Consider the following 25,603-nt stretch of genomic DNA (forward strand, 5'->3'; position numbering starts at 1 on the left):
CATGATCAACTCATCCATTCTTTGTTGTTCATATTCATCTTAAATCTCTAAAATGAAAACTATTCAGGAACTTAATACAAAGTTTCATGTTTGGGTCTTTTTCTTTATGTCTTACGAATCCTTATTTGTCCCGGAGGTCTGGTCCAGTTTAATCGTGTTCATCATATTCTCCCTGCATACTTAATCCTTGTCCCTCCCACAAGTTTTAAGAAAGATGAGTTTTTAAGCTTTTGATTCCTGACTGGATATTCTAACATTTCTCTTGTATATGTACATGAATATACACGTCAAACACACACACAATTGACATTGTTTACTATGTCTTTATTTCTAAGGATGGGACTAATTGGACCCAGTGTCAATCACTACAAATATCATACTCTTCTCATTGAAAGATTCTTTTTCCCTTTTCCTTTGATAATTCAAGAAAAACAAACACTGATAATTACAAAGTGCATGGATGTGGTGCCCAGCTTTGTGCAACATGATGCCCATGCTTTGGTTTTAATGGCCATCTCTGCCTTTTAAGGACAATAAATAATGACAGCTAACTAAAACGTCACTTTTTAAACATGTGATCTTTGACAGATAACTTTGTATGGTTATTTACCTAGCTCACCTCGATGTTCGATCAGTTTATGTGAATCTGTATAGAACACGGTACTCAACAGTTGAACTGACAACCAGCTCATCACTCACCATAGAATCGAGAATATTTTTACTTCCGAGTAAGCGAATGCTGTCAGGTGTGAACATGGTTGAGATCCTTAGTTAAGAAGCTCACCTGTCACATTGACACTCCATATGGGTTTTTAAAGCCTTAACACATCTGGTTTAGTAACAAGATACTTAATTTTTATTTCCCTCTCATGATTACTTTATGGGTACCACGCAGAAGTTAACTTCATAACATAGCTACAGATTGCACTGACTCCCCATACTTTTGTTTTTTCATCCCTTTGAGAAGTTGTACCTTCACCGAGTTCAAGATGGAATACGTAATTTGATGAGTTTAATGCTTTGTAAATCAATGCTTAAATGAAACTGCAAAACAAAATAATGGATTAAACTGCTGTTTTGAAGTGTTCAGCTGTTAGGTGAGACAGGTGTAGTTTTTAATGAAAAGGCTTTGCTGTCCAATATCTTTAATTAGATCCTGTCCAACATACTTCGTTCAGATTGCAGTGTGTCATAAATACATGCTGGATTTTGAAGACTTGGTTCAAGAAAAAGATGAGAGCTATTTTAATATTCTTTTCCACTGATGACATAAAATAACCTGTATATATAATGCTGAATAAATTATAAAAATTGGCCTATTTTTACTTTTCCTAATGGGGCACACTAGGAGATTTCAATTTACATCTGCATTTTCAACTCATGTTATGTGTCTGTTTTCGAGCACTGTGGGAGAAGAACCAGATAAAGCACGGCATGATGGTCCCTTTCAGAACCCGGCGCTAGCTAAGCTCCACAATGCTCTGAAACTCTTCATGATTTAAATTGAAACAAAACTCCAAACATTTCTGTCTTCAAATGTGTTTCGCATCCATTTAAAAACATGCATCTGTCAAAATAACAAGACTTCACAATAGCCAGAAAAATCAGCTGTCAAAGTGTAAAAAAACCTCAAGTCCTCCAAGCTCGCCTCCGAGGTGACGACTCCGGGACGACGCACACAGTTTCAGGCTTAGGACCAGATGTGTGTCCCTTCCAGTGACTGAACTCTCTAAAGAAGCGTAGACCGCATCTGAGGTCTGATCTGGGATTCTCTCTGCGTTGATTGAAAGAGGATCACATGTCCGTCCAATCTTTCATCGCTGGAAGCCTTGCGTGTACCAAGCGTTCCTTACGCACTCACTCCCTCAGACCCTTCACCTTTGCAGGTCTCACTACAGGCTCTGCTTCTTGGGATCTTGCTCACTTGCTATTTTCTCCTCGTTTCCTTTTTGCTCCAAGTCAGGACAAACAAGTCAGTAGGGGAACGGAGAAGACAAGGAAGCCACCAAAGCAGAAGCATTTCTGAATGTTGTGGCAAGGGCTGCAAAGATCCTTCTGTGATGAAGTTGCCCTCCAGCGCCATCAAACCGGGATGACTTCGGGCGGGGCGCCCTCTGCAGGTGGCAGTGAATTTGAACCTGTCTGGGGCACAGGTACAACCACGGCATCTTTGATTTCCGTGTTCACATTACATGAGAAGTTCTTCTCCAGTTTGTTGGCAGTGTCTGGGCAATTCTGCACAAAGATGACACGGTTGTAGGCCTTCAGCCTACGCCACAGTTGAACGTAGACTTTACACTGTACGTACATGAAGACGAGACCTCCTGTGAAGCCAATGGCCACCACAACCAGTTTTGTCCAAAATGGCCATTCCAGCACACCTGTGAGACAGAAAGAGCGGGAGGTGTTATCAACCTGGCCTGTCTCCATTTGGTCTCCCCCACTATGATCCCTACTGGTGTGGGAGAATTGTCTGTATTCTGTCAATCATGTTTTATATAAACGCTGATTGGCCAGGCAGGAGGTGTAGGTGGGAAAACCAGATAGGAAGTGGAAATGATGCAAGGAGAGCAGGAGAATTCTGGGGAGAAGGAAGTTAATTCCTCCCACTCCTGCCCAGACCACTGAAGCAGGAGGATGTAAGCTGCCCCACTGGAAAAAGGTACTGAGCCACATGGCTAAAATAGATCAGAATAATGGGCTAATCAAGATGTGAGAGTTAGCTAATAAGTAGCCTGACCTAATGGGCCAATCAGCATTATAACTTACGGAGTTCTCTGTGGTTGATTTTCTCTGGGACTAAACAGCTGTGGGGTACTGGGAGGCACAGAAAACACAAACAAGTAGGCCCCCTCATGTTACACCCTACACAAATGCTTTCTTGAATCATGTATGTTGTGGCGCATGGTCAGCCAAAGGGAACAGGGTCAATTTGTAGTTCCCCAGACTCTGAAGCAGTGGGCATCTTCAGTATGTTCAGACTTCTCAGGAAGCAATACTACTGATTCACTCACAGAGCTGAGGCTGCAAGGTTGTCAATGAGCCCTGGTTATAAAGATTTCTTTTGTGGACAATGTGAACTTTGGGACGCTGGCAAAAGCTTTCATATTTTCTATCCTCTTGGCCATTTACAAAGCTAGTATTTCTCAAACATGACTTCCCTGGATCTTTATAAGAAAAGATTTTCTTTAAGTATGTAACCGCTTTTGGTTTGAAAATGAAACTTTTCCTTTGAAAAATTGTAGGGGGCAACTCTCTAATCTTAAATGGATTTATGTTATTGTCAGGAAACTTCTCCCCACTGCTGCTGATGCCACCTTAATCTCTTTCCAACTTTGCTCACCTACCTGAATTTCTATGCTTCTCTAAGTAATCAAATAGAAAGCTTATCTCTACAGTGGATTAGGGGTGTCCAGTAGAATTTACAAGAAGGTTTCTGCGTAGCCAGGAAGCTCCCTTCAGCTACTTCTCTCCTATACGTTATCTAAAGTTCTCTCTGTTTACTGCTGGAAACCAGCTGTCCCCGTCCCGATACAGGCTCAGGCTGCAGCATGAGCTGTCCCCATTCTCTTTATCAACTACCGATCCATGAGCGCCCACTCCAGTGAGAAAAGGATGCAGTTTGTGCCATGAGGTCGACAAACACCGAATTCATGCTTCAATTAGTGACATCACTTCCTGCTACTCTCTGTGAAACTGTATGATCTCTATCACCATAGCATTCTAAGTCAACCTTTGGTTTTGTCGTCTAAGGAAAAACAATGTTTTTGCTGTCTAAAACGGCAAATTCCTTTTTCAAAATACTTCACATTGTCTACATAGAATTCCACTAGAAATGCTACTAATGTCAATTAATTCTCTTTGGAGCAAGTGGAAGGACTGAGAATATTAAATTGGGAGAGGTGCTGGAGACCATCCGGACTTCCTGAGTCAGGACTTTGGAGAAGTCCCGAGTGGGCATTATGGTCGCACGGGTCAAACTTAGGTCCCTCAGGCTTCTCCACAAGCGCCTTTACTTGCTGAGCCATCTTGCTCCTTTCTGAATTCCCTGCAACTGTCCTGTTAGGAAGGCAGGACCAACATGCTAGCTAATTAGAACAATAACAAAGCCAAGCTGGAGAGATAGGTAGCTCAGCTATTATTCTTTAAGGGGACATGATCTAGTTTATGTTGTCAGAGTGCTTACGTCTGCTTTCCATTTTCTGCCCTCCAGTGCGCGCGCGCGCGCGCACACACACACACACACACACACACACACACACCACAAATATTTAGAAAAATAGCCAAACTCCTACACAGTTTAACTGCGCCTGCCGTTCTAGCTAATCTCCTTCCATTGCCAAACAGGTAAAGGAACCTATGCTTGACCATGCAGCTGCTGGTTGGGGGGCCGGCTCTCTCCAGGTGCAACGGTTGACTGCAGAGACCAGCCCACCTGGCTCAGGCAGAACAGATGCCTAACCGAAACCCAGAATGAGGTGAAATAAATGGTCGCTGTTCTAAGTCACCATGTGTGGCTGGATTTTTACGTGGTAGAACCCAGCTGACGCATTGCCTAAAAATGGAGGTCAAATCACGTCTCCCCATGGGGTCCTTGGTGTTCGCTCAGTGAATTAACAGTGTGGCTTGTGAACAATCAGTGTGGCGGCCCGGGTGACTTGGGGGCTCCATGTCCCGGGCTGACTTTACGAGGTGAACATGAAGAGCAGCAATTTCTGTGGTACCCACACACAAATATTTCTCATTTCCTGTAGGCTCCGACGTCCTCACGCCTCCAAAGTCCAGGGCTCTGAAATCCGGTTAACTGCCAACCACGGCATTGGCACAGAGGCAGATGTAGTCAGCCTCACCATGTGCACCCAGCATCCCTAGCAATTTTCATTCTTTTCACCAGAGGGACACCTCAAAAAGACTGTCAAAAATCAATGAAAAGGTCCTTCCACAGAAGGAAGGAGCAGCTATGGGCACTGAATTTGTTAGGGAATACTTATATCAAGCTTCTAAACAAATGGCAGTGGCTTATAAATTGGGCCACCGTCCCTGGGTCTTTCAGACACGCTTCTTCCCTAGGAATTCTGCCTCTCAGAAAATGCATTTTCCTTGATGGCAGAGCCAGCTCTCTGTCCTTCTCTCTGGCACATAGACTAGACATCTTAACGATATTGTACTCTGTTCTCTCTTTAAGCCAAATCAGAGAAATCAGAAGGCCCCAGATGGACTTGTAATGTGGCTGTTAGTTAACGTTTTTTCCCTCTGTAAACCAATAGTCTATCTCTATATCTCTCTTTTATGTATGGTACTTCTTAGGGCCCTGTATATTGTGTCACGAGACTGGAAACACCTAGGATGTTTAAAGCTTTTAAATCTCTCAGCAGCAAAGGAGAGGACTCAGAAGCTGCAGGGACACTGCATATCATGACGAAATATCACACTACTCAGCTGGAATGTGTCCGGCTGGCGCTTTGATTACACGCACCGCACAGGAAGCGTGTGTGACTTGATGCTCTCTGCTTTCCCCTTTACCGTTTTGTAAATTAAATGGCACAATGTGTATTTTTTCTTAATTACTTTTACTATTCCAATTAAGTTCTTAAATAATATTAAAATTGAAAATTCAGTGTAAACTATGAACGATGTGACATGACACTTATATAATCACATCTCAATTAACCCAATGCAAAAACCTACTTCATGACGTCTGAAAGCGAGTCATATCAAAAAGCCTCTAGAAGGCACAGAGTCTAGCTTTCTTGGTTTCCCAAATGAGGAAGCTGTGCTTTGAAGAGATGATTTTCTTCAGCACAACTGCCAGAGAAGAGGCAGGGCTAGCATCCTGGGCTGCCAGGAACTGCTAGTCAGTGTCTGTCGTATTAGGGTTGTACTGATCTCTAGAAGTCAGCTACAGCGACAGCTACGAGCTACGGCCATTGTCACTTTGGCTGTGGCTACAGCTATGGCTACCATTGTCACTCTGGCTATGGCTACTGCTACAGCTATGGCCAGAGAACTCTTTTGAACTTCCACCAATGCCAAGCGCTCTCTGAAAAATAAGACATGGCCCTGACCTAGAGGAGAATCTGCCAGTATTTGGTTGCCCAGTGCCAAAAGATCAGCCCTGAAAACATAACAGTATTCTAAAAGAAAATACAAATCCCTGTAGAAGAAACATTCAGTTCATGGCACAAACTACTGTTGCTTTTTTGTTTAAGAAAAAAAAGGTCTTTTTAAAAAAAATAAACTAATATACTTAACTATTTGTCTAGAACACATAAGGAAGACCCAGGAGGACCAATTGCTGCTCAAGTGGAAGAGGCAGTGGCAGCAATAATTTAGATTGTTAATGTGAGACAGGGAGGTGGTGAGCCATGTGTGGTGGGGGACCAGACATGCCTACTCTAAGAGAGCAGTATCTTCAACTACACAAAAGGCTGTTTATCTCCTGTTGTCACTACAGGAAAAATCACTTCTTTAGACTCAGCGTCTGTTCTGGTTGGAAAGAGCAATTTGTTCCTCTTTAGACATTTCTTGAGGTTTTCTGGATGGATTTAAAATATCCTAGCCATTTAAGTTATACAGTCCTTGTCCAGTGACTTCAAAGGTAAACTCAGAATCAGCGTTCACAATGCCTGAGGAAGATTAAGATGCTAAGAGCTCCGCCGGTAGCGGTGTCATCCCACAGTGTGTGGGAGAAGGAGGGCTTCAGGCCACTCCTCCAGATGTGCATGCTGCCTGGCCATATGGGGGAAAGGCTGTCCCACAAGTGCACAGCTGTGCGGGGAGCCACAGACTCTTCTGCTCCACAAAGATCAGCTTCCTAAGCGACCAAAGATACCAAATATAAAATAATATCAAAGAGAAAGATGATCTCATTGTAGTTTCTGATAGGCAGCAGAAATAATACAAACACTATCTAATCTCTGCATGGAAGTCAAATCTGGATTATCACTAAACTTTTTTTTTTTTTTAAAAAAAAAAGAGTCTCATATAGCCTACACTAGCCTTGAATTCGCTCTGTAGCCAAAAATGGCTGAACTTCTGATCCCTCTGCCCCTTTCCTGTTCGCCAAGATGGTGGGTGCAGCCATCACACCCTGTTTATGTGGTAATGAGGACCAACATCACAACAGCTACCAGGCAGGCACTCTCCTAACTGAGCTACATCACCAGCACCAAGGTCTTTATGGGGAAATCAGACTTCTGTAGGGGTATTTGCGGTCTAAAGTATTGTAGCTGTGTTGTGCTGCAGATGGCAGCACCAGAGAAGGGACTCATGGTCCTTAGAGGTCCCCTAGAAGACTGTGAGTGAGTCCCAGATCGTCGGGCATTGAGTTATTTACACTGGAGGAGTTGGCTTTTGGAGATCGTGACTGTGCCTTCTTCCCTCTCGAAGAAAGCATTTGAGTTAGTTTGATTTTTACAGGCGCCCACAGCTGAAAGACTTTGAACTTTTTAAAGAGAGGTTGAATTTTTACAGAGATTGGATATTTTTAAGAGACTGAACTTTTGAGGTGTTTGCATTGGTAAGAACTGTGGGCCTTCTAAAGTTATGTATGTTTTATATCATGTTATTAATACTAAGGTGCCATCTTGTGGATACATGAGAAAAGGAAATCTCTAACTGAAAAACGATGTTTGTGTGTCAAGTTGACAAAGGGTCAGTTGTATTGGCCAATTTTATGTCAACTTAGCACAAGCTGGAGTCATCTGAGAGGAAGGAGCCTCAATTGAGAAAGTGCCTCCCTCCATAAGATCCAGCTGAAAGGCACTTTCTTTTTTCTTTTCTTTTTTTTTTTAATTTAAATTTATTTTTTAAAACAATCTTTTCTCATTTTACATATCAATACCAGTACCCTCTCCGTCTCCACATCCCACTCCCTCATCCCCCCATCTACTCCTCAGAGAGGGTGAGGCCTCCCATGGGAAGTCAACAAAGTCTGTCACATCACTTGAGGCAGGACCACGGCCCTCTGCCCTGTATCTAGGTAGAATGAGGTATCTTTCCATGGGGAATGGGCTCCAAAGAGCCAGTTCATGCACTAGGGATAAATACTGGTTCCACTGCCAGTGGCCCCACAGACTACCCAAGCCGCACAGCTATCAGCCACATTCAGAGGGCCTAGTTCAGTCCCATGCAGGTTCCTCAGCTGTCAGTCTGGAGTCAGTGAGCTCCCACTACCTCAGGCCAGCTGTTTCCGTGGGTATCCGCATCATGGTCTTATCCCTTTGCACTCCTCCCTCTCTACAACTGGACTCCAGAGTTCTGCCCAGGGCATAGCTGTGGATCTCTGCATCTGCTTCCATCAGCTACTGGATGAAGGTTCTATGATGACAATTAAAGTAGTCATCAATCTGATTACAGGGGAAGGGCAGTTTAGGCACCCTCCACTCTTGCTTAAATTCTTAGCAGGGCTCATCCTTGTGGGTTCCTGGGAATTTCCCTAGTGTCAGGTTTCTTGCTAACCCCATAAGGGCTCCATCTATTAAGATATCTCTTTTCTTGCTCTCCCTCTCTTACCTTCCCCTAACTCAACCTTTCTGATCCTTCATCTTCTCCTCCCTTCTCTCCTTCTCCCTTTCCTACTCCCCTCCCCCCCAAATGTTCTCAATGAGCTCAGGACATCTTATCTACTTCCCCTTCTCAGGGGGATCCATGTATGTTTTCTGGCTTCTCTTAGGTTGTGGACTGTAGGCTGGTTATCCTTTGTTTTAGGTCTAATATCCACCTCTGAGTGAGTTCATACTGTGTTTGTCTTCCTGGGTCTGGGATACCTCACTCAGGTGTAGGTACACAGGTCGGTCCCCATTTTGCCCAAGGCGCTATGCAGGGCCTTCTGCTTCCTGGTTCCACTGCACCAGCTTGAGGGTATAGCATAGAGAGAACTGCCCTCTCCTGTTATGATAATTTCACCTACGGCCCAAGGGTATAGCTTAGAGAGAACTCTCCCTCTTCTGTTATGGTAATTCCACCTGCAAGCAAGGTGGATTCCACCTGGCAAGGTTCCCAGGTCAGCTTCTCTCTGACCCTGAGCACAGTCACCTGGCTTCCTCTGTTCTCTGTTCAGCTGCTCTCCAACCTTGGGTGCGGCCCCCTGATTTTTCTCTTTCCTTGTTCCTGATGGGGGGCTGGTGTCTTTCTGCCCCACAGTGTATATACCCGACTTATGCTTAATAAAGTTGCCATTTGCCACTTGCTCTTTGGTGAATGAGCCCGGTCTCTTGTGTGTGTGTGTCTGTTTTAACCCTTTAGGATATTAATCCGTTCTCGTGGGCTCGGTTCGGGAAAGCGCGTGCCTGTTTCGAGGTTCGGGTGTTCACAGAAAAGTGTGGAGGCAACACTCAGGATGGTCTTTTGTTGTTGTTCTAGTTCCTTCCATTTGCCTTCAAATTTCAAGATGTCTTTGCTTTTTAAATTGAGTAGTACTCCACTGTGTAAATGTATGACATTTTCTTTATCCATTTCTTGGTTGAGGGGTATCTGATTTGTTTTCAGGTTGTGACTATTACAAATAATGCTGTTATGGACATAGTTGAGCAAATGTCCTTGTGGTATAAGTGTACATTCTTTGGGTATATGCCCGAGAGTAGTATTGCTGGGTCTTTATTCCCACTTTTCTGAGAAACCACCGTACTTATTTCTTAATTGGTCACCAGTGGGAGAGGAGTGAGCCCATTGTGAGTGGTGCCAGATTGTCTCGGTTTCTGTAAGAAAGCAGGCTTATCAAACCATGAAGAGCAAGCCAGTAAGCAGCACCCCTCCATGACCTCTGCATCAGCTCCTGCCTCTAAGTTCCTGCCCTGTTTGAGCTCCTGTCCTTCCTTCCCTCCGTGAAGTATAAGTGGAAATAAACCCTTTCCTCCACAACTTGCTTTTGGTCATAGTGTTCTATCACAGCAGTAGAGAACCCAGTTAAGACAGTGACCCACATAGAAATGAGAAAGAAGCATTTCAAAGAAAATTCTACAAACTAAAGAGTGGGAAAGCTTGGATATAGACTTCTGCACACTGTGCTAGACAGAGATGTGGTGAGCAGAGATAACAACTCCCTACACTACTCCAAGCCTGCTTTGAGCAAGTCCAGGGAGACAAATAAACAATCAGTTGAGTTAGTTGGGAGTCTCTTGGTGGGGCTGAGAGTCTCAGCAAGGCTGCACGACACAGTCACATAAGGAGTAAGTCTGGGTGTCCAGGGAGAAGCATCAGGCTTTGCGATGGTAGAGAAACTCCATAGACAAAATTCAAGGAAAGTAGAGGGTCACCCAAAGGTAAGTGTCAAGAGCTGTGGTAACACGCAGCAGGGTGGTATCTTTCAGAGCTACACATCCTACATCAGTTCCACATGCATAGATCTAGGGGAATAGAAGGCTGGAGCGTACATTTCTAGTGAATTCCTAGGAAACAAAGTGTTGCTGGTCCTGGGCTCTTTGAGCTGAGTTTCCTAGGAGTTAGGTTAGGGATCTGTACAAGAGAAGTCTCTTGCTTTTTCTCTGACTCTCCGTGTGTGTGTGTGTGTGAGTGTGCATGTTGGTCAAAAGAGCCTGGAAAGAATTATTTTGCACAGAGGGAAAAAGCTGAGCAGGAATTTAGAAATAGATTCTCAGGGAAAGAAAGATGTTTGATCCAATTGCTGACACATAGGTCCTCGGGGCAGCAGAGTCCCCAGAAGGAATTGGGGTTACACTAACAATACTAAGTGGGCATAATGTTTGGATTCATAATTTTGTAGTAGTTAATGAACACGCGTTGAGGGTGGGGAGAATGGAGATGGTCTAGGTAAGAGGCTTTGTCTGTCTTTGTATAAAGACACAGTTTTCACACGAATATTGTTGGTGGGGAAGGAGATGAATGGAAAGATTCTGGGGACAGAGGCAGAGTGCAGAGGATTCGGTGACTGGTTTCAGGGAGAAGAGAGACTGGGCAGAGAAAGGAGGGGGATCCGGTTATTAGAGATGTCTTTCTTCTGGTGCTGACGCTGGATGTGGGAGATTGTGTGGGTCCTGACCTTGGGTCTCTGGAAGACTTCAAGAGATGTTCTCAGGAGGGAGGGAGATGCAAGCTTTGGAATATATTATGAGCGGAGAATAAAACTAGAAGGGGCGGTTATCAGCATGCAAGCAGCGCTAAAGGTAAAAGAACAGAAGGATGGTCACGGGAGCATTAGGAGGGGGACAGAAGAAAGGAGGGGTGTGGTTTCTTCTCCATGTGAGACTATCAACCTCCTGGTACTGAAGCAATCACAACTCATGTATCTCAGGCATCAGACAAGCGCAGTTGACTAAATAAGAGGGTTTCCGATGGAAATCTTGTCTGCATATAACATATGTGAAATGAAGTCCTGCTTCTTGTACATCACAATGTCAGGAGAATGTCTAGTCATGTGTGGTTCTCCAGTGGGGGCTCTACTTGGCCACCTGAGAATAGGAAGCCTCTGAGTAGGCGTCATCAGATCTGTCCTGAGTTGCTAGGATCACCCTTTACTCCTAAGGGGGAGAGTCGGGTGTTGTGAAATGGGGACAGTCTGCGTCTATCTAGGCACGGCCAGGTGTCTGGTACTTATTATGTGCAATTGTTGATTTAAGGTTCTACCTGCAGGGATGAGAATGAGAATTTATTAAATCCAGATTTAATATGAAGCCTTACATGCAAAAACTTTGGGGAGAGTTTTAGCATGTCAAAAACCAGACGTTTGCTGTAACTGATTCAGTTATAAATTAGTTGATGTTACATAAATGAATTCTAAAAAATCCCATCTTACCTGCTTCTCTCATATTTAGACTTGATATAGACTTTCCTTATGATTTTGTTCTTAGAGAAGGACACTGGGATCTTCCCTTACACTACTGTGCACACCAGGAGTCTTGCAGGCCAGGAACCTTCAAAATCCCTCCCACTCCTGGGAGCTCCCAGTACAGGCAGGTTGGTGTGCTCTGCTGCCCCTAAGTGGACAAGTCTGGGAAGACTTTAACCTTAAGAATATATTTTAGATTATTTTTTTCTTTGTAGTCTAGACACAATCCTTCACAAAGTGGGCTTAGCTAAATTTTTCAGCTACACTGCTAATCCCCTGCATCAACTACCCAGTACATATCTGTACTACAGTGTTACTGTGAGTCTTCAAAGAAGCAACAGGTAGGGTGAATTAAAAAAATCTTTAAAACCCTCTATCCCCCATCTCCTTCTTTCTTTTCTTTGTTTCTCTGTGTAGCCTTGGCTCTCCTGAAACTCACTCTGTAGACCAGGCTGGCCTCAAACGCAGAGATCTGCTTTGTTCTGCCTCCCTAGTGCTGGGATAAAAGCCATGTGCCGCCACCGCTCGGAAACTCTCCACTTCTCTAACAGTTTGTATTCTCCTACTGGACAGAGCTTGATGCTCCCCGAGCCTCTGGGAATTCCCAAGAGGTGAATGATAACCATGCATCTCTGACTCAAAGGTTTTCTGGGACCTAACACTTCCCAAGTCCTTACGTGGGATCCCAAGTGGCCCATGCTTTTTAGGCAGAGTTGGCTAAGGAGGTGTTTGGAGAAGGCTCGGCTGCAAGTGCTGGTCCTTGTCCAGGTATCCTACCTGGGGACCTAGCAAAAACCTAAACTTCGGCAGCAGCTCCTGTCTGCCCTTGGGTGCCATCATGGGAATCCAGGGGAAGAGGGGGGAGAGAGGCATGTCCTTACCATTGCTACAGCAGCAGCTCCCTGTCTGCCCTTGGGTGCCATCATGGGACTCCAGAGGAGGAGGAGGGAGGGTGGCATGTTCTTACCATTGTCGTTACCTTGCTTGATCTCCTCTGCCGTCCGATCGATCAGCACATACAGAGACCACACCACACAGGTCACGGCAATGATGTGGAATGTGACGGAGCAGCATATTTTCCTTCTCTCACTCGTGGTCATCTGGAGCTTTTCCCACTACAAGCAGAAATGAGTCACTCACCACCGCGTTTATAACCAGAATAGCTGGCTTTCAGTTTATGTTCCAGGCAGGGATGTGCAGTGCAAAGTCAACATCATGTTTTCAGTTTTGCCATGCTGCTGTATTTAGGTAAGTTTATGCATTTGGAGAGCTATGAAATCATCACTGACAAAGGAAAGAGAACTTAATTCGTAAGAAACAATGTTGGAGTTCCCTCTGTGTGCTGTGATTACCATTAATGAATAAAGAAACTGCTTTGGACCTATAGCAAGGTAGAACTTAGGTAGACAGGGAAAACTAAATGGAATGCTGGGAGGAAGAAGGCAGAGTCAGTGGGACACCATGGAGCCACCAGAGTCAGATGTGCTGAATCTTTGCAGGTAAGCCACTGCCACATGGCGATATACATATTAATAGAAATGGGTAAAATTAATATGAATTAGCCAATAAGAAACTAGAACTAATGGGCCAAGCAGTGTTTTAATACAATTTCTGTGTGATTATTTCAGTTCTGGGTGGCCGGGATGAATAAATAGCTCTTCCTCCTACATTTGGAATGCCAACATAGTGGACTAAATGCATGTAATACCATTTTTAGTTTTTTTTTTTAAACCATTTTCAGAGGATGTCCTACTCTCCAAATAGATGAAGCCGGTCTGTACCTCATTCTGCAACAGGAATGAGGTAGGTTCCCAATACTGTATGATATTGGCTGGTGTGGTGATGGATGGTTCAGCTGGTAACAGTTGGGCATGGTAGTGAGTGACTCTAATTCCAGCACGGGGAAGGCAGAGACAGAAGGACACTGGGGCCCACTGGCCAGGCAGACTGCTGGAACCGGTGAGGTCCGGTTCAGTGAGAACCGCTGTCACGAAACAAAGCAACTCAGTGGAGCGTGGTGGGTGAAAACACACGTGTGTGTTGCAGTCACATGTGCACACACACACACACACACACACGATAATAAAACATTATGCTTTTCAGAAAACATTTGCTTTCAGCTTCAGCCCATTGCGGTACCACATTAACAAGCAGTGACTGGCAGCTTTTGCTCCAGGGATCACCATGTAACTGGGCGAGTGTCCTGTGCTTGGTAGGACAATTGGACAAGGATTTAGCGGAGGCTTGAGAACTCAAGGGGAAGTTAACGCCCCATGTTTAAAGCTATCCTAGAGAGATAAGGGTTCACGTCGGAGAACTGGAAGGAGAACCTGCTGCAGGTCTCTCAAAGTGCCCTTGACTCTTTACTGCATGAAAGCTGCAAATTCTCCCACCATCACATGTCCCCTGAGTCCTACTCCTCAGAAAGCTGGTGACTGCCCCCTCAGTCAGCAAAAGAAGAAAGGTCACAAGCTTTAGACATGAAGTAGAAATGAAAGTTTGTTTATCATAGTTTAAAACAGGTGTTTTCAACTTTTAAAGTCCTGGCAGTGGTAGGGTCATCTTTGCATGCTAGGAATATTTATTTCTGTCTCTCGAGTTTCTAGATTTTATGAACCAGTATGCAAAGCTTTTTAATAAGCCTTGATTCTTTATGTCTTTGCTTAAGCAAAACATTTGGAATTCCTGAAGGCTTCTCTCCTTTTCTGCCCTAGCAACATGCGGGATTCAGTATAGTTCAATTAAAAGCAGGAAGGACATGTATCTAGGTCCAGGATCTGCCACTAGCTGGAGTTATTTACTTTGTCTGGACCCTGCTGGTCTCATGCTCGGGAGAAGAGTTTGTGGTAGCCAGAAGTGCAGGGATTGAGACTAGAGGCAAGGATTTACGTTTGGGGGGGGGCAGGGATCCAGACTAGGGGTATGGATCCAGGCTAGTGGGAGAGATTCAGACTGAGTGGACAGGTGCCATTCCTCACTTGGCCCTGAGGTCTGTTGTGATCCCTGATAAATTCTGCACTTCCAACATTCTTGGTTAAGGGCAGACATCACTTCTGCCAGCATTTTCAGTGGCTAGCTAGCTGGGCATCAATACTTTGCCTCATGGATCCAGGGATTGCCCTTTTGATCTCTGTGTTAGTTCCTTCCCTCTTTGCTATCCAGGTATCAAGAGCATCATGACCAGAAAGAATATCCACAATCATCCTGCAACTTCAAGGAAGAAAAGGGATCTCAGGTCAAGTTAGCTGCAGCTAGTCTTGTAGTATCCTATTCCACCCAAGAAACAGACACTAGTGGGGATTGATCAATATGAAATTGTGAAATCTGAGCACTGGATTTCAGCAAAACTGCTATCTTTTCTGAGAGAGACTGATTATAAGATCTTGTTCCATCTTTGATATTTCTATAAAGTTAATTGGAATAACATAGAAATCAAGGAATAGTACCATTTGCCAATAGCATCTTGTGATTTAATAACTATTTCTCAAACCACCCTGGTATCAAAAAAGATGTGAAGTTGCACAATAATCAATTATTTCTGTGTAGAGATCATCTGCATGCTAGAGCAGGATATTAACTTTAGTAAACACATACAGATACACACACACACACACAGTCCACCTTCAATCAGAAAATTGGCTTCAAAAAAATCATAACCATCAGGGCTTCTGAGACTGGAGAGGTGGCTCGGTGCTCACTGGACTTGCCAGGGACCTTGCCAACATCTTGATTACATCAAGTCCTTTACAACCACCTATGACTTCAGCTCAAGGTGATGTTGTGCTCTCTGGCTTCCCTGGTAGGAAGGCACAGAGATACCTGGAAATACAGATGAACAAATCTCTTTTCAAAAATCAGAACGTACATCTAAAAAGCTATTTTATGAAATGAAATACATTGTCTACCATCATGGAGCCTAAAAAAATGCCAGGAGTGGATAGGTTAGGAACAAATCATTGGCAAAGATCCCTGTGCCGGGCAATAGGAGCTCAGAGACTGTTGCGTATTAGTGAAATTAGAAGTAACATTTTAAGGAGAAAGTGTAGGAAGGTCATCAATTTTTTCCACAGTGTAGATGCAGGACCTCAGCGCCCTCTGTCATATGAAGACATTATTGCATGTAGGCCTCTCCACAGGGCCTCCCAGAAATCAAGTCATTGATTTCTGCTCAGATTTGTGTACAAACTTTTCAACAAAGAGGGAGTCACAACGGCAAATAGATGGAGAAGGTAAGGTTACAAGATTTGTTTTAACAAGTTATGAAAGTACTGTAGTTTAATATTTGCGATGATGAAATTGAGTCAGTAGCAAGCTTGGCTACTAAAGACTGGGTGAAACTAAACTGAAACACTGAGGAAATCCACATTGCCTTTGTCTCTCTCTCCCAGTGCCATAAAGCAATGTGTGACTTGTGCTCCCGTTCCCAGATTGCCTTGTGACACTTGGGACATCTCCTGCAGAGGCTCCTCCAGTTCTCAGACCTTTTCCTTCTATCAGCACCAGGTGATCTTGTAGACCCGCACATCACCCGCCCCACTGGTAAGTGTTTCAGACGGGGTGTCACCATGTAGCCCAGGCTAACCTTTGATTCACAATCCTCCTGCCTCAGTCTCTGGAGTGCTGATCTCACAAGAAGCTGACCTCATCACGCCTGGCTCCTTTCCCACATCTCTTTAATTCTACCGCTTCCTATCTTCCTGGCGTGAGTCAAGTTTTCCTCTGTACCCTGAAACCACATCAACTACGGTTGGCCAAACAAACTGCCTCCGTAGCTGGCGAGGACTTTGCTTTCGGGCTTCGTATCCCCTGGTCTTAGGTCCTTGTGTTTTCATCACCCTTGGTCTTTTCTCTCTCACTGAGATGACCAAACATCGAAGCATGGAGCAAAATTGTTTGATTCATTCCTTCCTCCTTCCTTCTCTCCCTCCCTTCATCCCTCCTTTCTCTCTTTCCTTTCTCCCTCTTTCCCTTCCTTTCTTTCCTAATTCTCCTATGTATGTCTCTCATTTCTAATGTAACCCAGAATTTCTAGAGACTCTATACTCTGATAGCTCGAATAATGCTCCTTGGTGGCACTGGTCCCCATGGGTCCTTATCAGTATTGTGTTTTTATACAGTCAGGGCTAGGAATTTCCAGCCATCTGTTTTGACTATTGCCATAATTTCATTTGCATAAATTCAAAGCTGCATTTTAACGGTTTGGAATTTTCCAAGTCTTCTTGTATTATCACTGTGGAGTTTGTCATATACATCAGGTCTGAAATGCATTGCATTCTGTAGACACTGTAACACAATCCACAATGTAAATGAGAGTTTAGACTGTGTGGGTTCTTAAATTAAATGCTGGTGCCAGGTTTGGCTGCAAGGCCCTCGACCCACTGAAGCGTCCCGAAGGTCTGTGATCCTGGTGTTAGCGAGACCTCTGGTTACTGTGACACAGATGAAATCCTGAGATCCAATGAGGGTCTTTTGTAGAGTGACCTTGGCGGAGTGCAGAGATAGTGCTTGTCACTCCCAGCACAGAGTAGGGAAGGGGACAGAATCAGCAGGGCTTGACTGTCTATAAAGCAAATATATCATACTGAGTAAAAGGAAATCATATAACCAGTGAATTTGTTCAGAATAAAGTGGTTGGCAGTCAGTTCATTGCTCACTAAAACAAGCAGTTCCATTGCAATTTTAGTTTTACTTTCTAAATGAATGTTGAAGTGACAGGCAAACCTATTAAAATAGAATCATGTTATGGTTTCAAGTACTTTTTGGGAGGGAACCAAATCACAGAGTCTGAACATTTGTGAGGAATAACTTTTGAGATAAAAAGTCACAGCTACACCTGTAGCCAATCATTTACAAACACCAGAAGGAAAGTTTACCTCTTCAGATCTTTAGTGGAATTCCTAAACGTTTGGTGGATGCTGGGAAACAGGAAAGCCACCCTGAGACATAGTAGCTGGTTGAGGTTACTGAGTGACAGAGGCAGTTCCTGTCAAAGACAAGACAGAAGGTGTCCCTGATGTGAGCCTGTCCTTACAGAATGACACCCAACTGTCCATGTGGATGCCCAGGCTTTGTTACTGATAACTAAACCCTTACATGTTTTTTAATGTGAATATTGATGTTGTTTGGCACCTCTGTACATGGACCATAGTGAAAGGACAGCGTGTGTGTGTGTATGTGTGTGTGTGTCCAGTTCCTCTGTTTCTCTTGACAATAGGGACAAGAGGAAAGGGTTTTGTGTCATGACATTGCAGGGAAACACATTCAAAGGAATTTTGAATGGAAACAGGAAGAGATGGGCCACATACCCAGAGGCGCCTGTGAAATACCCAATCAAAATAGAAATATTGTGTTGCCATTTGAGGAGTCTGTACATGGGTTAGTTTAGGATTGGAGGAAGTCATGGGTATCTGGTTGAAGTAAAGGTAATATTGCAGGCAGTTAGCCATATTACTAAAAATGACAGCTTAAGTTTACTCTAAAGGAGAAGAATAGTTGAGACTCTCAAATCAATAGCCTTGTGTGGCTAAGGCTCAAATTGAGTCTTCTTTTGCCTTTTGAACTCTCGAGTAACAGGAATTCTGCAAACACGGCAGTAAATGTGCTCTGTTCTGGGAGGCTGTTATAATTACAAGTAGTTTTCAAGTAATTTTCAGTGTTAGTTGTGAGTAATCTGGATTGTCAACTTGATAGGATTTGAGGTCACCATGGTAACACATCTCCAGGCGTGTCCGTAAGGGATTATTTAGATTCTGTTAATTAATTGACATGGGAAGATCTACGCTGAATATGAGCAGTACTATGCCAGTCTGGGGTTCCAGGAGAGAGAGAAAGAGAGAAAGAGAGAGAGAGAGAGAGAGGGAGGGAGGGAGGGAGGGAGGGAGGGAGGGAGGGAGAGAGAGAGAGAGAGAGAGAGAGAGAGAGAGAGAGAGAGAGAGAGAGAGACTGAGCATAGGCACACATTGCTCTGCTCTCTGCTTTCCTCCTCCCTTGCCACAATGAACTGGATACCCTGAGACTGTGAGCCCAAATCAACCCTAGCATCAGTTGTCACAGTAGTAAATCAAGTAACTAACGTATCTAGAAGACAGAGCCCTGTGGAGGGGAGCCACCTCTCTGCGCACATGAAACAGGTCTCTGATCCAAGGACTACTTAAGCTAAGATGGAAATTTCTGGGGTCAAATTCTAGCTCTTCCAATGAGGACTGTATAACTCACCTGAGGTTATTTTTGTTTGTTTGGTTTTGGTTTTGCTTATTTCCTATTTGACAGCCAGTAATTTATTTACATTACATGTGATCCAAGAGCTTTCAAATTAGGACTCAAATAAAATCAGATGTTCAAATCTTCTTCAAACATCATAGCCGATGATGCCACATTTGCCTCTGCTTTCCCTGATATGAAATCACATCCATACCTCAGTGGCTACCAAACCACTCCACACAGCTTCCTGAACTGTAAGTTGTTTGAAGCCAACTGTTTCAGTCCTTTGAATTCTCTGTTCTTCCATTTCCTTGTGTCTAAAGTGCTGACAAGAATGGCCAACAAGTGCAAATACTGAAGAGTACCCATAGGTTAAAAAGGATCTGGAGAAGTCAGGCAGTGGTGGCACATGCCTTTGACCCCAGAACTTCAAAGGCAGAGGCAGGCGGATTTCTGTGAGTTCAAGATCAGCTTGGTCTACAAAGCAAGCTCCAGGACAGTTAGAGCTGTTGCGCAGAGAAACCTTGTCTCAAAATATCAGCCAACCAATCAACCAACCGGGCAACCAACCAACCAACCAAGTGGTGAGCATTTCTCAGTTATCATAATGTGAACTCTGTCATCTCACATCCAAGTAGACTTGGATTGTCCTCACCCTCTGGATTAACTCAGAATGTTGGTGCCATCTCTGAGGGGTAAGGATCGTATCTGATCCTGCAGATTTAAATCATCCACTCAATCAGCTTTGTAACAAGGGCTAAATTTTTCTGAGTATCAAACCTCATCATAATTGGTAGGATTTATTTTGTTAACTATAGAGACAGAGAGGTAAAGGTAATCTGCTTTGCATACTGTAGGTGATATCAGCTAAAAGATTATATACTTTTCGCTTCTTCATCTGTTAGGAGTGAATATAATATATTACAGATTATCTCAAATGCCCTATTGTATGTTTTCTGTTAATCAAAGATTAAGGGACTCAAACACCCCAAGACTGAAGGTACAGCTCAATGAGTCCTTCCCTAGCACGGATGAGACCTGTAGTTCAGGTCCATATACAAACATAAGTATCCCAAGGCGTCAATGTGATGTGTTTGTGCGAGGTTATGTCTGCCATGTGAAATGCCAAACGTAGGCAGCAGTCTGGTGGAAATGTCCCAGGGAAGCTATCCTGACCACCTCAGCAATTGCAGTGCTCTCGTTTCACGCGGATTTCTAGAGTCCTTGGAATGTTAGATTTCCTAAGGTGTTTGATGCCCCAAAACAGTATTTTCCTGTGTAGTGCTCTGTTTCAAGCTCACTCACATGATGCTCCTGCGCACAGAGAAGTGGAGAAGCCAATGCCGCCAAATGCAACTTTTCAAAACCCCCAGGGGTCGCTAGAACACCATTTTAAAGATGAGGCGTAGTTAAAGCAAGAGCAGCAAGCAGAAGCTGAATGGATAGGGTGGTTAAGTTTGTACCAGGAATTGTGAAGTGTAACTCAAGCTGTTACATACATGGTATACTCTGATGATGCAGAGATGAGTGTCAATTTGCAGAAGAGAAATCATCTGACAGCAAAGATAATGGCAGAGTCTGGAACCAAAGAACATGGAAGACATAGAATGAGAAAGGGGAGCAGACAGGAGGAGCATAGGTCAGCCGCATTCACCTTAACACCTTGCAGCCAATTTGATTGACACTCCTGAATCTGGGGTGAAGCATACACTGACAAAGAGCTTTATTTTACTTGGGGCAAGTAACTCACCATCCTTATATCTCACTTTCCTCTTTGGTAAAGTTGAAGAACAATATCATCTGCTTTAGTTTGTGCTGTTGGTGCTCAACCCAGCACTGCACAGATGCCAGGCACACACCAGACCACTGAGCTACAGCCACAACTCTACAACGCTGTCCCTTGTGTGGATGAGGTTGTGTCGTATATTACACACATGTAAGCAGCACACGGTAAGTCAGTCAGCAAACTGGGCATCGCAGCCGGCTTTGGAAACAAAGTTCCTTTAGGTGCACGGTAGGCTTCAAACAATGGTAATAATTCTTTCTATTTCACTGTAGCAAACCTGATCTGCCTGGGTCCCCACCATCGCTTTCATTATCCTGCTCCACCCATTTTCCTAGACTGTACCCTGTCTGTGGACAGCTGAATTCGTGAAGCTTCAAGTGACTGAAGAGCCGAGCGGCGTGAAGCAAACTTGGTCAGGAGTTCAGGAGTGAGCAGGCCTCCAGTCTCTGACGGGAAATGACAGAGTGAATGCATATCACCTGAGCATATCCTTCTGCGTACTCGAAGCCATCCCCGTACGAACTGTTGTACCAAGAATGGATACAAGACCGTAGTATCCAGGGAATGGGGGCAACAAAAAGGGTGGAACATGATCAAAGCACAGGTGCCCTTTTCCTGCGGATAATTTAGAGCCACAATTGGCGGGATGTACGAGTGACAGAAACGGAGCACAAAAGAAACCAAGGTTCTGTGTGGTCAACTTTACCTAAAATTTCCTGCCTAAAATATGTGTACATTATATAAACCTACACTATAGATTCATTGATATTTAATTGTGCATAAGCCCGATACTAGATTATCGAGATGTTTTCCTTTATACCGCTCCCCTCAGCTCTCCATTGTTTTCCACCAAGCCTTTTGTGATAGGTTTTTCCAGCAACATCTTTGTACTTCGCGTGTAGGGGATGACACAGCAAAATTTTCCACTAGAGGGTGCCGTGCTACCACGAAGGCGATTTGGGAGCTCAAAAGGGAAAGAGAAACATGCGTTTTTGATTAATCTATCTTGAGGGCACGGTAATATATGTTACCCAGACACATCTGTGTGGGCCTGTTGAGTAAGCAATTAAAATGGCAAATTCCTAGGCTGCGTCATGGACTCATGGCTCGGGGTAGGAACTACGAGGCTGTATTATTAGTGTGAATTCCAATAATTTTGTGTAGGGAAAGGACTTCTCAAAGAAAAGAAGCATTTAGAAGAATATTTTAGAGAGATAAGGGAATATATAATAACAATCTTATACTAGTGGTTCTATTTTTTCTTCCTTTTTATCTTTCCCTGAAATCTACCTATATTGGAGTTGCCATTATCATGTTAAAAACATACATTACTTAAATGTTAATTAACAGATTAAACAAGGGTTTGTTTTTTTTTTTAAAAAAAAAATTGGTTTTTCTGTTTCTCCTGGAGGTTCTGGGGAGAAATAGCAAATCATTTCCTTTGGAGAAGAAGTTTCACTGTGTTGATGCCTCAGCAAATCTATGATGCTATGTTCACGGGGATGCTTAATTATGCATAGCAACTGTACAGGCCGCACACAAAAGGAGCCGCATTGCATTTCTGAAATGGCACAGTTCCTGTTCGGAGTAGATTTAGGGGCTCCTGGAATCAACACAGCCGTGTGTCTATTGACCAGGCTGCTCTCTGGGAAGCCATCTCTCATGCTGATTTCTGCCCGGTGTGCCTTGTTTGTTCCTCTTTAGTGATTCTCCACAGCACATGTGGGGGCTACTCAAGCCAGGTCGCTCTCCCATCGCTCAGTGATCATAACCTTGGACGGAGGAGAGTTTCCGTTTGCCAAGTAGATTCACAGAGATTGGGAATATTAGAAGAGAGGCTGTTTGTCTCTTGGAACAGAGTCAGTCAATATTGTCTTGGCTGCCCTGAACCTGTGAATGTGACCAAGCTGGTCTCAAGCCTGATACGATCCCCCTGCATTCCAAAAACTGGGGTTGCAGGTGTGTACCTCCAGGCCTGGTGAGAAAGACATTGTTTATTTGTCTATCTATTATTTATTTATTTGTCATTTATCGATTTATTTATTATTGCCACTGGTCTTTTGAGACAGTCTCTCTACATAGGCCTCGCTTTCCTGGAACTTACTGTATAGACCAGGCTGACCTCAGATTCAGAGAGATTCACCTGCCTCCTGGCCTGACTAAAAAAATACTTTAAATTGTTCACTTTCAATCCCTCATTTTCTGGAAGAAGAAACAAAGGCCCAGAACATGAAACCGGGATGAACATGAAACCAGTAGATTGGTTTGTGTTTTTTGTTTTTTGGTTTTTTTTTTTTTTTTTAAATTAAGGATCTAATGAAGAAAGTACCATATTGTACAGGGCGCTGTTCTAGGTGTTGGGAAAGATCGCTGATTAGGGTGGCAGCTGTGGAGTTTGGAGTGTTTATTAGATTAAGAGACTGTGTAATTGCACATCAATAAGTGATAATAGGCTTTGATTTTATAAGCACTTATGTTGCTTTTTCAATTGCATTTCATTGTGTTGGAAAATAACACTCTAGAATATTCCTTTAGGTGGCAGCAAAGAGAGAGAAAAGTTTCTTTTTTGAACCCATAGTAAACTCCCTTCTATGGACAATCCTTTGCCTGGACTTACTTCCTTGGATCAAAAACACTCTTATCTTCCCATTCTGTCCCAACTCAATGTTACTATCAGATCTCAATATTGCACAAAAAATTCAATTAGAGTTGAAGTCTGTTTTTTTTAAACTGAGTCTTTTAACCACTTTATTTTGAAACAAATCTGAAACATTTATATTGCATTGCATCTGAAAGTAAAGCAAGTTCAGCTTTCGTGTATAACTCATTGATTCACGTTTTAGAACTAGTAACACATTTAAATGGATAGTGTCTGTATTAAAATATCTGAAATCAGTTTTAAAAGTATTTTGATATGATGCATGACTTTTTAAACTTGACATTTTAGTCTCTATTCTTTTGTTTTTGTGTTTCAAGACAGGATTTCTCTGTGTAAAAGCTGTGGCTGTCCTGGATCTTGTTTTGTAGACCAGGTTGGCCTCAGACACTCAGAAATCCAGCGCCTCTGCTTCCTGAGTTCTTTTACTCTTTATTGATGTATACATATGTAGAAGAGAGAGTGGTGGATATGTCTGGAAGTCAGAGGAATCTATGGGAGTCTGATGTCTCCTTTAATATATGGGCTCCAGGGATCAAACTTGTGTTATTAGGCTTGGTGGTAAGCTTTTAAAAGCTGGAACATGATGTCTGAGCATTTGACGCAGTATATCATACCAGAACCTGTTACTGCCATTATGAGATATAGCCATAGAACTTCCTCTTGAACCTAAAGATAGTTTGTTCTTTTGCTCGCTCACTCTTTCTTTCTTTCTTTCTTTCTTTCTTTCTTTCTTTCTTTCTTTCTTTCTTTTCTTTCTTTCTTCCTTTCTTTCTTTGTTTCTTTCTTTTGCCCTTCCTTCCTTCCTCTCTCTCTTTCTCTCTCTCTTTTTTCTCTCTTCCTTACTTTCTCTCTCTTCCTTCCGTCCTTTTTTCTTTTTTCTCTCTTCCTTTCTTCTTTCCTCTTTATCCTTTTCCTCCTTCCTTCTTCCTTCGTCTCCCCCTTCTTCTCTCTCTCTCTCTCTCTTTCTCTCTCTCTCTTTCTTTCATTCAGAAACCACTGAGGTTTCAAAGCATGCACAATTTTCTCATAAAAATTCTGTGCAGAATATTGTGTTTATATTTCCTGGGGATCAACCATGGTTTTTATGAGTTCTCTCAAAGAGACCTGATAAATGTTCCATATTAGAAACCTTTGCTTTAAACTGTACTACCATGACTTAATATAAATATGACCTTGCAAAAAATAGAGAGGCATTGGACTAGGTTTGTGGGTTTGTGGTTCGCAGACCTGATGTGTTTGGAAAATAGAGTGTGTTTGTGACCATAACTGGCCAGATTTTCCTTGAATACAATGGTTTCCACATCCCAGGGCTGATTCTAAGTTCACTTGGTAATGGGAGTGATGCTTAATAATATTATTACTTTACAGAATATAGAATCATTGAAGAGGTAGACTACTGGGCATGTCTATGAGAGAGTTTCTCGACTAAGTGCAGTGGAAATACCCACACTGAATGCAATTGGCACCACCTCATAGGCTGAAGTCTTAGACTGAATAGAAAGGAGAAAGTGGGGCTGGTCAGGTGACTCCTTTTGCTGAGCAAATCTCGTGATCTGAGTTCAGTCCTTAGAGACCAGGTAATAGGTTGAAGGAGAGAAGCAATTCAATAAAGTTGTCACACCACAATAATAATGCAATTGAAAAACTGATTGTTATGTAAATTCAGACTGTGAATGCAATATGGCTGACTGCCCCATGCTTCAGTCACCCTGCCTTTCCCTGTCGGTCACCATGGTATTCTCTGTCACCTTCTCTGTCACCCTGCCTTCTCTGTCACTGTCCCTGTCTCCCAGCCTTCTCGGTCATCTTCCCTATACTTTAAATTTAAAAACGAAAGCAAACCCTTCCCTTCTTAAGTTGCTTAATTTGTTGGAAATGATTGTCAGAATCACAGGAAGAGTGACGGCGTAAGTGGGAGAAAACACGACATGCTTATTCACATAGGGGAACAGTCACATCTGTGCCAATGTTGGCATCACTGAAGGGGAACTCCTTCCACCCTACCATAGCTAATGTCTTCAGGGAGAAATGGGTTTGTATACGGACACCCCCAGGGGACTCAGGCTCTAATTCAGGTGTGAGGATGCCAGAATGATTTCTTGGTCCCTAGGGAACTGTGCCAGAGGCCCTGTTTCCTGCAATGGCCCCTTAAGTTAGCATGCTCTGTGAGGAA

At 43.4% G+C, this 25,603-nt stretch overlaps 1 protein-coding gene across 7 annotated transcripts in view; it reads right to left on the reverse strand.

The window, feature by feature from the left end:
* Window positions 1–303: 303 nt before the first annotated feature.
* Marchf1 (membrane associated ring-CH-type finger 1) overlaps window positions 304–25,603 on the reverse strand; it is an 846,936-nt gene continuing 821,636 nt past the window's right edge. For 4 of the 7 annotated variants that reach the window (XM_085680340.2, XM_085680337.2, XM_085680336.2 and 1 more), the window contains 2 exons: window positions 12,753–12,900; window positions 304–2,381 (listed from right to left, as the gene is read on the reverse strand). In XM_085680340.2, coding sequence (XP_085536466.1) covers window positions 2,083–2,381; window positions 12,753–12,900 — 447 coding nt within the window. In that variant the 3' untranslated portion in view covers window positions 304–2,082. The remainder of the gene's footprint in view (window positions 2,382–12,752; window positions 12,901–25,603) is intronic. The other 3 variants (XM_085680338.2, XM_085680339.2, XM_048442743.3) reach the window with 1 other exon arrangement.

The sequence above is a fragment of the Myodes glareolus genome, chromosome 23 (assembly GCF_982192425.1).
Source record: "Myodes glareolus chromosome 23, mMyoGla1.1, whole genome shotgun sequence".
Classification (NCBI taxonomy): domain Eukaryota; kingdom Metazoa; phylum Chordata; class Mammalia; order Rodentia; family Cricetidae; genus Myodes; species Myodes glareolus.